General features: G+C 40.4%; 1 protein-coding gene and 1 long non-coding RNA gene across 2 annotated transcripts in view; one reads left to right on the top strand and one right to left on the bottom strand.

Annotated features, from left to right (window-relative positions):
• antxr1d (ANTXR cell adhesion molecule 1d) overlaps positions 1 to 13,781 on the top strand; it is a 47,313-nt gene that overhangs the window by 25,493 nt on the left and 8,039 nt on the right. The window contains exons 13-17 of the mRNA XM_062995198.1: positions 941 to 1,036; positions 2,308 to 2,346; positions 4,555 to 4,653; positions 5,284 to 5,448; positions 5,679 to 5,759. Of these exons, the coding sequence (XP_062851268.1) occupies positions 941 to 1,036; positions 2,308 to 2,346; positions 4,555 to 4,653; positions 5,284 to 5,448; positions 5,679 to 5,759 (480 nt within the window). The remainder of the gene's footprint in view (positions 1 to 940; positions 1,037 to 2,307; positions 2,347 to 4,554; positions 4,654 to 5,283; positions 5,449 to 5,678; positions 5,760 to 13,781) is intronic.
• LOC134314562 (uncharacterized) lies at positions 2,314 to 8,590 on the bottom strand. Its single transcript, XR_010012402.1, has 3 exons — positions 8,497 to 8,590; positions 2,771 to 2,998; positions 2,314 to 2,654 (listed from the first exon to the last, which is right to left on the bottom strand). It is a non-coding gene; the product is annotated as an uncharacterized LOC134314562 (long non-coding RNA).

The raw sequence follows: 13,781 nt of genomic DNA, 5'->3' as shown, positions 1-13,781 counted from the left end.
TATGAGACGAATATGCATTTAATATGCAGTAAAATTCACTCTGAAAACTCCACATGTATCTGTGTTTAGCTGGATTTTTCTCCTGTTTCACTTTTAAACTTGCGTTACAGCTCGGGGTACTGAGAAATTGTAAGAATCAGATTTTCTGAGACAGTCTAAAACACTTATCATTAAAAACAAGCTTAATTATATATTAATTATATATATATTATAATTATTACTGCTCATAAGTTCTCTCTACTAATGAGTTTGCATGTTCTCCCCGTGTCTGGCATCACGTCCAGGGTGTTACTGTGTGCCTTGCGCCCATTGAAAAGCTGGGATAGGCTCCAGCACCCCCCACCCTGATTAGATAAGCGGTTAAGAAAGCAAATGTGCAAGTGTTTTTATATTATATTTGTGTTGTTTTCAGTGTATACGTGTCAAAAACAACCCCATTATTTCACATAAGCATAAATTATATGCAGTTTCACAGGACCGTGGAACACATTAACAGGTTTCCCATACATCCTTAAAGAAAAAAATACCTTAAAACTCAACGCTTTTTAAAATCAATGCCTCTCCCAGAAACAATTGACGTTGAGTTTCAACGTACCACTGTTTTTCAAAATCCCAGTCCATAAATGCTCCCACATCAATGATGCTGTTTCTACAGTGCCTTCCTTTCTATTACTGTTATAGCTCTTCTGTTTCCTTCTTTTGTGTTTGTCCAATTTTCCCCCTCCTTTTATATTTTTTCTTTTCTGTAAGAACGTTCCTTCTATCTTTCTTTCATCAGAGGAGTAACAAGTAAGTTCACTTTCTCTTTCTTAAGCAGACTGCTTTTCTTTTTCTGGCTTTTTTACTCTGTGCTATGTGTTGGGTTATGATGTGATGTGTAAATGCTGATGTAATATATGTGTAGTTGATATAATGTATTAACTTAATTGTCTGTGTGCAGTCTGATGGCACCGTTCTGCTCATTGCATTACTGGTAATCTCCCTGCTCGTGAGTTTGCTGCTGCTGTGGTGGTTCTGGCCTCTGTGCTGCACCGTGGTGAGTTCACATGTAAAGACAGTAAACTATGATATGTTATCAGAGCCAGTAACAATATTATCCACTTTAAGTGTTTGTAGATTACAGAACACATGAGGCATGTCTGAGTCTGCGCCACATTTAAGACCATTTCTTAGTGGACAATTGATTGAATACTGCAATCATGTCAGATAGGAGATTTTTAAAAAAACATGCTGGTCAATCTGGTCATATCTGTTGGTTTGTGGTCTTTTATTATTAATATTATTTTTGCTTAAGCTAAGTAGGCCACTTAGCTTTTGTATATTTTTTGCATAAACTAGTTCTAATACTAAATAAACGATAAATACTAATTGTGAATAAAACCAGCACTACCCATTTTAAAGCAGCAGTAAATCAGTATTAAGCAGCATTAACCAGTTAGGATCAGCAATTAACCAATGCTGGCCTGTGCAATGTTACTACTTTTTTATTCAGGGATGAGAAAATATGTAGTCATATTAAAAATGTTTATCGTCTTTGCATGAAGTGATTTGCATATATGGTTAATGGCAAAAAAAGTCGAAAAGGGACCTCTATACCTTTGCCCATAACTTTAGTAGTTGTTGATCAATTATCTTTCACTGTTGGACACAACAACAAGGTCATTTTACTTATTTAAAATATAAGTTACCATGACAAGATTTGTGTTTCTGCTCAACAGCAGCAGATGAGAATACTGTAACAAGATAAAATGTTTTTACCACTGAGGACAGAGTTCTAATTAAGACATTGTATCTGCTTAAAGGTTATGAACTTCATGAGATTACTTGCTGACTTTCCAGGGGAAAAACTGCATAAGATCTGTGAAACTGAAAGCTTGCACTATGACAGCACGAACAAATTCAATAATTGGTGCTCAGTCGAGAGACAAACCTCAGAGACATCGGTCAAGACTTGAAATTTTGGACTTAGCCAATCATCAGTCTGAATAATTCATCATGATCTGGCACAGCTACAGTGAACATATTTTGAAAACTGATCAACATATCAGAGTTATGGGCAAAAGTAAAGGGGTCCCTTTTTGACTGTAGATGTTTATTTTATTTTATTATACATTCAGGATATGTTTTTCATACATTTTTAATTTTATTTTATTTTTTAAAGAAAATATAGAGAATCAAATGTGAAATAATGCATAGTCCAATTATTAATGCTAGAATTTAAATTATTATCATTAGAAAACCTATGAATGCAAGCAAAAGCATTTTGGGACAATCGTCTTGTAAAATGTAACTTTTTATTATAAACAGGTCATCAAGGAGCCACCTCCTCCCCCACCACCACAGCCTGTAAGTTTAGCTTTCATTAATGTTTGTGCTTCTGTTCTGTCCTTATTTGACATACATAAAAAATAGATAGCACACTGTAGTCACTAAACAGTATTAAATTAAACATATTAGATCTAGGGTGCTTGGGTGCTAGTGGGATTAAATCCTCAGCTGTGCTAACGGCCTGGTGGGCGTATATATGCAGACATGATTGGACATGTGGACATGGGGTGACCGAGTCCCTGCAAAGGATTGATGTCCTGTCTGGGATGTGTTACTACATTGTGCCCAGTAATTCCAGGCAAGCCACCACACCCACAGTCGTGACCCTGTAAAACAATCAAATGAAATGAAGAAATGAAATATTAGATATAGTGTCACCAGCACTTAGAAGACAAAATTGGCCATGTCTGAGGGAGGAGAGATTAGATAGGGGATCACCTACCTGCTGCATCAGCATCTCATATTGCCTTGCTTAGGTGCCACCATTAGTCCTCTGTACATGCTGAGACTTTCTGTATTAAGCCACTGGTCGGTGTAAAGATGCAGCTGATAACTTCACACATTGGAGGAGGCATGTGCTGATCTGCGATCCTTCTCGGCCAGCAAGGGCGTCTTGCAACTGGGCTGCCAGAGTTCATCAGTGTGCACAGGGAAATTAAGCATATCCAAACTGGGTGTAAAAAAATAAATAAAATAGAATTTCCACATTTAAACACAAATTGTACCAAATTTTATAGTATTTATGAACTGCTTGAACCAGAAGTTGCTGTGTAAAGCCAATTTAGCATCAATACCTACTGGAATATCTCTCTTTGTCTATGGGTTTGTCTTCTAACTGTGTTAAAGTTGGTGACCTGATTAGGATCTTTCCCTAGTGCACGAAGAGTCACTGGATTTCTCCAGGCTGACTTCATTAGTGTCATTAACACATGAACACATGCAGTTAATACAGCAGCAGCAGCACAAATGAATGAGTAACTGTGTGCATTTGGTCATGCTATAGCTCTACACTCACACACAGAAACAGGGCTGCAGAGAATGCAGAATAGTGCTCTTGTGTGCATTTTGTTTTCAAAGGTCAACGGCGAGCAGCCACCAATGCTGATGTGAAATAAAAGAGCTTTGTGAAAAAGGCTTTAGAGTGTGCATCTGTGTCACTTAACACTGACTCCACAAAAGAGAAGCTCTGTCTCCTGAATTTTATGGCTGGAAGTTTGCCTTTGATTTGGAATCACAATAAGGATGCTATTTTTATCTTTTTCTTTATTTGGCTGTGCTTTGTGTTTATATTCGGGTGGGCGTGTATCAAGTGTGATCCGAAAACAGACAGTATAATGTTGAATTAATAGATGTGCGGAAGACGCAGATTTGATGAAAGAAGTGATTATGGTGTGTGTCTGTGGGAATTTGTGAGGTCAGACACCGATGTTGGATGAGAAAACCAATCTCCATTCTAGTTCATCCTAAATGTGTTCAATGTGGTTGAGGTCAGGGCTCTGAATGGAAGCATAAGATTGTCCAAAATGTCTTGGCATGCTAACACATTCATTTTTCCTTTCACTGGAACTAAAGGGCCTATTCAAACCAGTGAAAAACAAACCCATAACATTATCCCTCTTCCACCAAACCTTAATGCAGTTAGGCAAATAACATTCTCCTGGCATTTGCTAAACCCAGACTTGTCCATCAGACTGAAACACAGAGAAGTGGGATTAGTCACTTCACAGAACATGTTTTCAGTCCAGTGGAAATGTGCTTTACACAATTCTGACACTTGACATTGTGCTTGGTAAGAGTTGGATGCAGCTGCTCAATTATGGAAATCCATGCCATAAAGCTCCCAGTGCACAGTTTTTTTTTTTAGGAGGTTTGGAACTCTGAAATTTCTTGCCTCACAGATTTTCATTGATCAACTTTGAGAGGTATTATCGAAATGTAGAAGCGCTGAGGTGTATAGTGTATTAAAGTCATCAATGTTCTACTGACTCAATAACTGCACTCACTTGTTGCAACAGTGGCATCCTATTACAGTACTATGCTTAAATTTATAAAGCTCTTGAACGACCCATTTTTTTAGAAATGTTTGTAAATGCATAATGCATGGCTATGTGCTTGATTTTATATGCCTAAGGCAATGGGACTAATTTAATTCAATGATTAGGAGCTGTGTCCCAATACATTTGTCCAAATAGTCTATATAAAATCTTTGTTTGAATGTGTGTTCAGGAATCTGATGATGAGGATGGGCTGCCAAAGAAAAAGTGGCCCACTGTGGATGCCTCATACTATGGGGGCAGAGGTGTAGGTGGCATAAAAAGAATGGAGGTATTTCAATATTTGTCAGTTTAATTGTTTTAGATATACTGTGTGTTAGTGTAATGGTAACATACACCGATTAGGCATAACATTATGACCACCTTCCTAATATTGTGTTGGCCCCCCTTTTGCTGCCCCATACACAACAAACTGTGATGCACTGTGTATTCTGACAACTTTCTATCAGAACCAGCATTAACATCTTTAGCAGTTTGAGGCACAGTAGCTCGTCTGTTGGATAGGATCACACGGACCAGCCTTTGCTCCCCACGTGCATCAATGAGCCTTGGCCGCCCATGACCCTGTCGGTTTACCACTGTTCCTTCCTTCGACCACTTTTGACCACTGCAGACCGGGAACACCCCACAAGAGCTGGAGTTTTGGAGATGCTCTGACCCAGTAGTCTAGCCATCACAATTTGGCCCTTGTCACCCACTAACAGGTGCCGTGATGAAGAGATAATCAGTGTTGTTCACTTCACCTGTCAGTGGTCCTAATGTTATGCCTGGTCGGTGTACTTTAACCTGCATTTACAGATGCTTCAGATGTTTAAAGATCAAATCTACTACATGATGTCATGTGCCGTGTGGCCAGGTCCTCTAAAGATTGTGTTCTTTTTCTTTTCTTCATGTTCTGTAGGTGCGCTGGGGAGAAAGGGGCTCGACAGAGGAAGGGGCTAAACTGGAAAAGCCCAAAAACGCTGTGGTAAAGATGCCTGAGCAGGAGTTTGAGCCTCCTGAGCCCAGACCAAAAAGAAATTCTGGACGGCATAGCCAACAGAGAAGATGGTACACTCCTATCAAGGTACTGAATGTTTTTTGCAGTTCTTTGCTGTACATTTGAATCACCTATAAAACATAATAAATAATTGTTTGATTTCACCAAGGCTGTAAATGATCAACTACAACTTAATTTTTTATACAGTGCGGATCATTTTATCCATTTCATTTTTACTGTTTTATCCTGGTCAGTCATTTACCCAGGGTTAATTGAGTGGCATGAGTTGATTCTTTCTGTATGTTTACTCTGCTCAGGGGAAACTGGATGCACTGTGGGCTCTGCTCCGTCGTGGCTATGGCCAAGTATCCCTCATGAGGCCCCAACCTGGAGATAAGGTATGACTACTGTTTAAATCCATTCATTTATATATTTGCTCACAACCTGTGCAGGAAAAACACACTTAATGGTCAAAAGTATGTGGAAACCTGAGCTTGTTGGACATCCTATTTCAATGCTGTGGTCATTAATATAAAGTTATTCCCTTTTGTGGCTATAACAGCCTTCAACTATTTTGAGATGGCTTTCCACATAGTTTTGGAGTGGGTCTGAATTTGTGCTCATTTAGTCAAAAAAAGGGCCTGGCAACCGGGCTCTGTGTACTGAATTTGTTCAGTGGTCATTTAGAAATTAAGTATTTATAATAATAAGTGAGGTGTCAACTCTTTATATCAGACATCTTTTTATTTTGGCATGTAGTATTTATTTATTAGGATTTTAACATCATGTTTTACACTTTGGTTACATTCATGACAGGATGGGTAGTTACTGGTTACAAGTTCAAATTTTAATGTCAAACACAGTCATGGACAATTTAGTGTCTCCAATTCACCTCACTGGCATGTCTTAGGACTGTGGGAGGAAACCGGAGCTCCCGGTGGAAACACACGCAGACACAGGGAGAACATGCAAACCCCACACAGAAAGGACCCGGACCGCTCCACCTGGGAATCAAACCCAGGACCTTCTTGCTTTGAAGGGACAGTGCTACCCACTGAGCCACCTTGGCATAAAGTAGTATCTGAATAAAATTTTGAGAAATAGTGTAATGCTGTACCATTCAGACAGGTATGTATTGCCGTATACGGTTTTCTGCCATATTATTGCCATATACAGTGTATCACAAAAGTGAGTACACCCCTCACATTTCTGCAAATATGTTATTATATCTTTTCATGGGACAACACTATAGAAATAAAACTTGGATATAACTTAGAGTAGTCAGTGTACAACTTGTATAGCAGTGTAGATTTACTGTCTTCTGAAAATAACTCAACACACAGCCATTAATGTCTAAATGGCTGGCAACATAAGTGAGTACACCCCACAGTGAACATGTCCAAATTGTGCCCAAAGTGTCAATATTTTGTGTGACCACCATTATTATCCAGCACTGCCTTAACCCTCCTGGGCATGGAATTCACCAGAGCTGCACAGGTTGCTACTGGAATCCTCTTACACTCCTCCATGATGACATCACGGAGCTGTTGGATGTTAGACACCTTGAACTCCTCCACCTTCCACTTGAGGATGCGCCACAGGTGCTCAATTGGGTTTAGTCCATCACCTTTACCTTCAGCTTCCTAAGCAAGGCAGTTGTCATCTTGGAGGTTGTGTTTGGGGTCGTTATCCTGTTGGAGGCCCAGTTTTCGAAGGGAGGGGATCATGCTCTGTTTCAGAATGTCACAGTACATGTTGGAATTCATGTTTCCCTCAATGAACTGCAGCTCCCCAGTGCCAGCAACACTCATGCAGCCCAAGACCATGATGCTACCACCACCATGCTTGACTGTAGGCAAGATACAGTTGTCTTGGGTACTTTTCACCAGGGCACCGCCACACATGCTGGACACCATCTGAGCCAAACAAGTTCATCTTGGTCTCGTCAGACCACAGGGCATTCCAGTAATCCATGTTCTTGGACTGCTTGTTTTCAGCAAACTGTTTGCTGACTTTCTTGTGCTTCAGCTTCCTTCTGGGATGACGACCATGCAGACCGAGTTGATGCAGTGTGCGGCGTATGGTCTGAGCACTGACAGGCTGACCTCCCATGTCTTCAACCTCTGCAGCAATGCTGGCAGCACTCATGTGTCTATTTTTTAAAGCCAACCTCTGGATATGACGCCGAACACGTGGACTCAACTTCTTTGGTCGACCCTGGCGAAGCCTGTTCCGAGTGGAACCTGTCCTGGAAAACCGCTGTATGACCTTGGCCACCATGCTGTAGCTCAGTTTCAGGGTGTTAGCAATCTTCTTATAGCCCAGGCCATCTTTGTGGAGAGCAACAATTCTATTTCTCACATCCTCAGAGAGTTATTTGCCATGAGGTGTTATGTTGAATATCCAGTGGCCAGTATGAGAGAATTGTACCCAAAACACCAAATTTAACAGCCCTGCTCCCCATTTACACCTGGGACCTTGACACATGACACCAGGGAGGGACAACGACACATTTGGGCACAATTTGGACATGTTCACTGTGGGGTGTACTCACTTATGTTGCCAGCTATTTAGACATTAATGGCTGTGTGTTGAGTTATTTTCAGAAGACAGTAAATCTACACTGCTATACAAGCTGTACACTGACTACTCTAAGTTATATCCAAGTTTCATGTCTATAGTGTTGTCCCATGAAAAGATATAATGAAATATTTGCAGAAATGTGAGGGGTGTACTCACTTTTGTGATACACTGTATCTGTGTTTTCCTTCTATATGAGAGTATTTTGCATTTGTAATAAAATAAGCTGATATTTATGGTTGGGGTAATATTTAAACTGGCTTTTGACTGAGCACCTCTGCTTATTTAAAGTATTTTTTACCGTATGCTTTTACACACGTCACAGATCAACTACTGACATCATGAAAGTGTAGAATAACAGTGGTAAAAGATGGAGCAAGGTTGAAATGTGTGCAAAGGTTTACTTCTACTTCTAGAATTGTAAAAACTGTTGGCATTTATTTACAGTTATTCATGCATAAAATTTAATGCCGAATTTAAAATTTAAATAAAAAAAATATATATCCTGAATTAACACACAAAAGTAGCATAAAGTACAGTAGTTAGTGACTTTACCATTGCAATGGTAGCACCAAGATTGTTGCAGGCTGCATTGAATCAATCAGCGGCAAAACTGCTTCTCCAATGTATGAAAAGCATCCTACGTTGAGCATCATGCACCTCATTGATTTGACACCCCGCCTTGTGCTCAAAGTCTTGATATTTCTAAACAGTCCTCAAGAAATATAAAAAATGCAGTTTGAACAAAATTGAAAATACATTGCTAACTGTACTCCTTAAGTATTGCATTTAATTTATTAGTTCTATTTGGGGTTAGGAATTCAAAGATAACAGGTTTTTTATCAAAAAGAGCAAAAACAAGATAAGCTCTGCATCCTACAAGCTGGTGGTAATTTTCTAACACTTAATGTTCTCCTATTTCTGTAATAATTGCAACGTGTGAGATCTTCTGCTCCTCACAGCATTATTCAGGCAGAGTGAATTGTGTCATGGCAACACATCTGCGCTGCTGTGAAAGGCATCTTTCATGTAGGCTGGAGAGATGCAGCCCGTATAGTCTGATTCAATTGAGCTGACCAGGCTATTGCTCCACTTTCACTGTGGATGAACTTATCTGATTTGGCTGCTCTTATTGAACTGGCCAGCAGAATAGGCTGCTTGTGTGAGGGAGTTGCAGTGCCCAGCTGCTCTATATACTGTGCAGGATATTTGAAAGGCGTTGGGAAAAGCAGCAGATTCAGTAAAGAAGAGGGTTTGGCTGATAACAGCTGTAGCATTCAGATGGGTTTGAGCATGTACACACTAAGCTGTGTGTTTCATGCCCACCTGCAGGACAATGCCCTGTGAGCCCTGCTGGCACAGACATTACATACCAGAGTGGATTTAGGCACTAGCTTCCTCCAGACTCACTCGTTGTCCTCTGTTTTAGTTGCTGTATTTATTTACATCTGCCTACAGTTGTTCCTCTTTCTTTCTTATTGTGTTTTCTGTGTCAATATGTTGATGATTGTGATGCTGGTTATGTGGATTGCTGTGTGTCAAAAATTTGGGTTCAGTTAACAAATACTTTGGTTCAGGTCAGGACCTGGGTTCATTCATTGTCTCTGGTCACTGGCTGCAAGGAGTTGTGCATATTATTTCAGTATTTTCTCTATGGGTTTTTGGGGGGTACTCTGGTTTTCTTTCAAACTCTTAAAACATGTCAGTAGTTGAATAGCCTGCTCTAAATTGCACCTAGGTATGAGTAAACTAATGTGTTTTACCCTAAAAGGAACTGGCATCCTGAAAATATGAGAGAAAACTAATCCTTAATACTAATACAAATATCTTCATTGAGACTGTTTGCACTACTTAGAAAATAGAATATATATATATATACAGTGTATCACAAAAGTGAGTACACCCCTCACATTTCTGCAAATATTTCATTATATCTTTTCATGGGACAACACTATAGACATGAAACTTGGATATAACTTAGAGTAGTCAGTGTACAGCTTGTATAGCAGTGTAGATTTACTGTCTTCTGAAAATAACTCAACACACAGCCATTAATGTCTAAATGGCTGGCAACATAAGTGAGTACACCCCACAGTGAACATGTCCAAATTGTGCCCAAATGTGTCGTTGTCCCTCCCTGGTGTCATGTGTCAAGGTCCCAGGTGTAAATGGGGAGCAGGGCTGTTAAATTTGGTGTTTTGGGTACAATTCTCTCATACTGGCCACTGGATATTCAACATGGCACCTCATGGCAAAGAACTCTCTGAGGATGTGAGAAATAGAATTGTTGCTCTCCACAAAGATGGCCTGGGCTATAAGAAGATTGCTAACACCCTGAAACTGAGCTACAGCATGGTGGCCAAGGTCATACAGCGGTTTTCCAGGACAGGTTCCACTCGGAACAGGCTTCGCCAGGGTCGACCAAAGAAGTTGAGTCCACGTGTTCGGTGTCATATCCAGAGGTTGGCTTTAAAAAATAGACACATGAGTGCTGCCAGCATTGCTGCAGAGGTTGAAGACGTGGGAGGTCAGCCTGTCAGTGCTCAGACCATACGCCGCACACTGCCTCAACTCGGTCTGCATGGTCGTCATCCCAGAAGGAAGCTGACGCACAAGAAAGCCAGCAAACAGTTTGCTGAAGACAAGCAGTCCAAGAACATGGATTACTGGAATGCCCTGTGGTCTGACGAGACCAAGATAAACTTGTTTGGCTCAGATGGTGTCCAGCATGTGTGGCGGCGCCCTGGTGAGAAGTACCAAGACAACTGTATCTTGCCTACAGTCAAGCATGGTGGTGGTAGCATCATGGTCTTGGGCTGCATGAGTGCTGCTGGCACTGGGGAGCTGCAGTTCATTGAGGGAAACATGAATTCCAACATGTACTGTGACATTCTGAAACAGAGCATGATCCCCTCCCTTCGAAAACTGGGCCTCATGGCAGTTTTCCAACAGGATAACGACCCCAAACACAACCTCCAAGATGACAACTGCCTTGCTGAGGAAGCTGAAGGTAAAGGTGATGGACTAAACCTAATTGAGCACCTGTGGCACATCCTCAAGTGGAAGGTGGAGGAGTTCAAGGTGTCTAACATCCACCAGCTCCGTGATGTTATCATGGAGGAGTGGAAGAGGATTTCAGTAGCAACCTGTGCAGCTCTGGTGAATTCCATGCCCAGGAGGGTTAAGGCAGTGCTGGATAATAATGATGGTCACACAAAATATTGACACTTTGGGCACAATTTGGACATGTTCACTGTGGGGTGTACTCACTTATGTTGCCAGCTATTTAGACATTAATGTCTGTGTGTTGAGTTATTTTCAGAAGACAGTAAATCTACACTGCTGTACAAGTTGTACACTGACTACTCTAACTTATATCCAAGTTTCATGTCTATAGTGTTGTCCCATGAAAAGATATAATAAAATATTTGCAGAAATGTGAGGGGTGTACTCACTTTTGTGATACACTGTATATATTAGGGATGTCAAACGATTAAAATTTCGCGATTAATCTCAGAATTTCATATAGTTAATCGCGATTAATCGCATTAAAAAAAATCTGTGTAAATGTTATAGAAAACAAGGATTTTTAAGTGAAATGTTACAATTAAAATGGTGAACACATTTTATGCTAAATGTACTTATGTTAAAAACTGCTGGGACAAGAGAAAACTGTAAGGGAGTTTTATTCACTCACATACTAGAGCAGGGGTGGGCAATTAAATTTCCCAAGGGGCCACATAAGAAACTGGGACTGCTGTGGAGGGCCGGACCAATAAGGTGAACTTAATTCTGCTCAATATTAATTTTATCTCTTTATTTACATTTACATTACATTTTCAGCATTTAGCAGACGGCTTTATCCACAGCAATTTACATTACAGTTACAGTATACAGTCTGAGCAATTGAGGGTTATGGGCCTTGCTCAAGGGCCCAACAGCAGCAACCTGGCAGTGGCGGGGCTTGAACCAGCGACCTTCTAATTACTAGTCCAGTACCTTAAGCACTAGGCTACAACTGCCCACTCTTTATGAAAAGCAGTAAATTGTACAGTTCTAATAAGCTGTTAATGTTTAGATGTTACAATCAGAAAATTAGAAGTAAGCAGAGTAAAAACATCAACATTATTTTACTATTTAAACAAACAAATGCAAAAAAAACAAAAACAAATGTGAACAAAATGTGCAGGTTTTTAAACTTTACACTATTTTGTTTTGAGTCTAATTACCTCATTTGTTTTTCAGTCCTTTGTTACTGTTGGATTTTCTTATTAAAATCACAAAGCTGGTCCTGACTGCTTCAGTTCTGGATGTGTTAAACTTTATAAAAAGTCCTTGTTGCTTTTGCAGTTTAGTGAGAGAAGCTTCAGGTGCGACGCTCTGCATCGTTCATGTTCTTGTATTTCTCTGTTTAGTACCATAACAGCGATTTAGAGCCTAAATTGTGATCGTTAAACAGCTTTACACCTGACTTCAGTAAATAAATACTTCAGAAGTTCACGTCTTGTTAAAAACTCCACCGTCAGTCACACTCAGTTCTGTTCGCATTACAGTGAAGCTGATACACTCGCGCACACGTAAATCCAAACTTACGGATATTTAAAGACACAGCGCTCCCGTCAAAACAATCCTGTTATATTGCATGTGTGATGTACATTTATTCACATCAAAATTTTAATTGCCACGAATCTCATGCGGGCCGGTTGGGGATGTCTCGCGGGCCGGATGTGGCCCGCGGGCCGTACAATGCCCAGGTCTGTACTAGAGAGTAATACTATCCAATGGTTTGATGGACGTTTCTACACGAAGTGAGTGTGTTTTGACCCTTTGGGGCTTCCATAGTTCATGGACAACGTGCTTGACTCAGCTGTCCGGTATTCTTTACCGTAACAGAATAAGTTAATAAAGTGTTCTGCTCCCGACAACTTGTGAATATAGCGTGTATTTGTTTCTTTATTATGCAAGTGCAGATGCTACGACGCTCTTTTACATTTTGTTAACAAACCGCAAATGAAAAACGGTGACATGTCCGACATTAAAACGTTTGTTCTACCAGTCAAGTCTCAACATGAACTAGAATTTGCGTTAATGGCACTATTTATCTTAATCGCGTTAAATTGAGATTGCGTTAATGCGTTATTATCGCGTTAACTTCGACAGCCCTAATATATATATATATACAGTATATATACACTGATCAGCCATAACATTAAAACCACCTCTTTGTTTCTACACTCACTGACCGTTTTGTCAGCTCCACTTACCATATAGGAGCACTTTGTAGTACAAATACTGACTGTAGGCCATCTGTTTCTCTGTATGCTTTGTTAGCCCCCTTTCATGCTGTTCTTCAATGGTCAGGACTCTCACAGGACCACCACAGAGTAGGTATTATTTAGGTGGTGGATGATTCTCAGCACTGCAGTGACACTGACATGGTGGTGGTGTGTTAGTGTGTGTTGTGCAGGTATGAGTGGATAAGACACAGCAACACTGCTGTGTCCACTTACTGTCCACTCTATTAGACACTCCTACCTAGTTGGTTCACCTTGTAGATGTAAAGTCAGAGACGATCGCTCATCTATTGCTGCTGTTTTAGTTGGTCATCAGCTAGACCTTCATCAGTGGTCACAGGACGCTGCCCACAGGGTGCTGTTGGCTGGATATTTTTGGATGGTGGACTATTTTCAGTCCAGCAGTGACAGTAAGGTGTTTAAAAACTTCATCAGTATTGCTGTGTCTGATCCACTCATACCAGCACAACACACACTAACACACCACCACCATGTCAGTGTCACTGCAGTGCTGAGAATGATCCACCACCCAAATAATACCTGCTC

This window comes from Trichomycterus rosablanca, chromosome 5 (assembly GCF_030014385.1).
Source record: "Trichomycterus rosablanca isolate fTriRos1 chromosome 5, fTriRos1.hap1, whole genome shotgun sequence".
NCBI classification, from domain to species: domain Eukaryota; kingdom Metazoa; phylum Chordata; class Actinopteri; order Siluriformes; family Trichomycteridae; genus Trichomycterus; species Trichomycterus rosablanca.
This window is presented reverse-complemented; position numbering and strand designations above follow the sequence as displayed.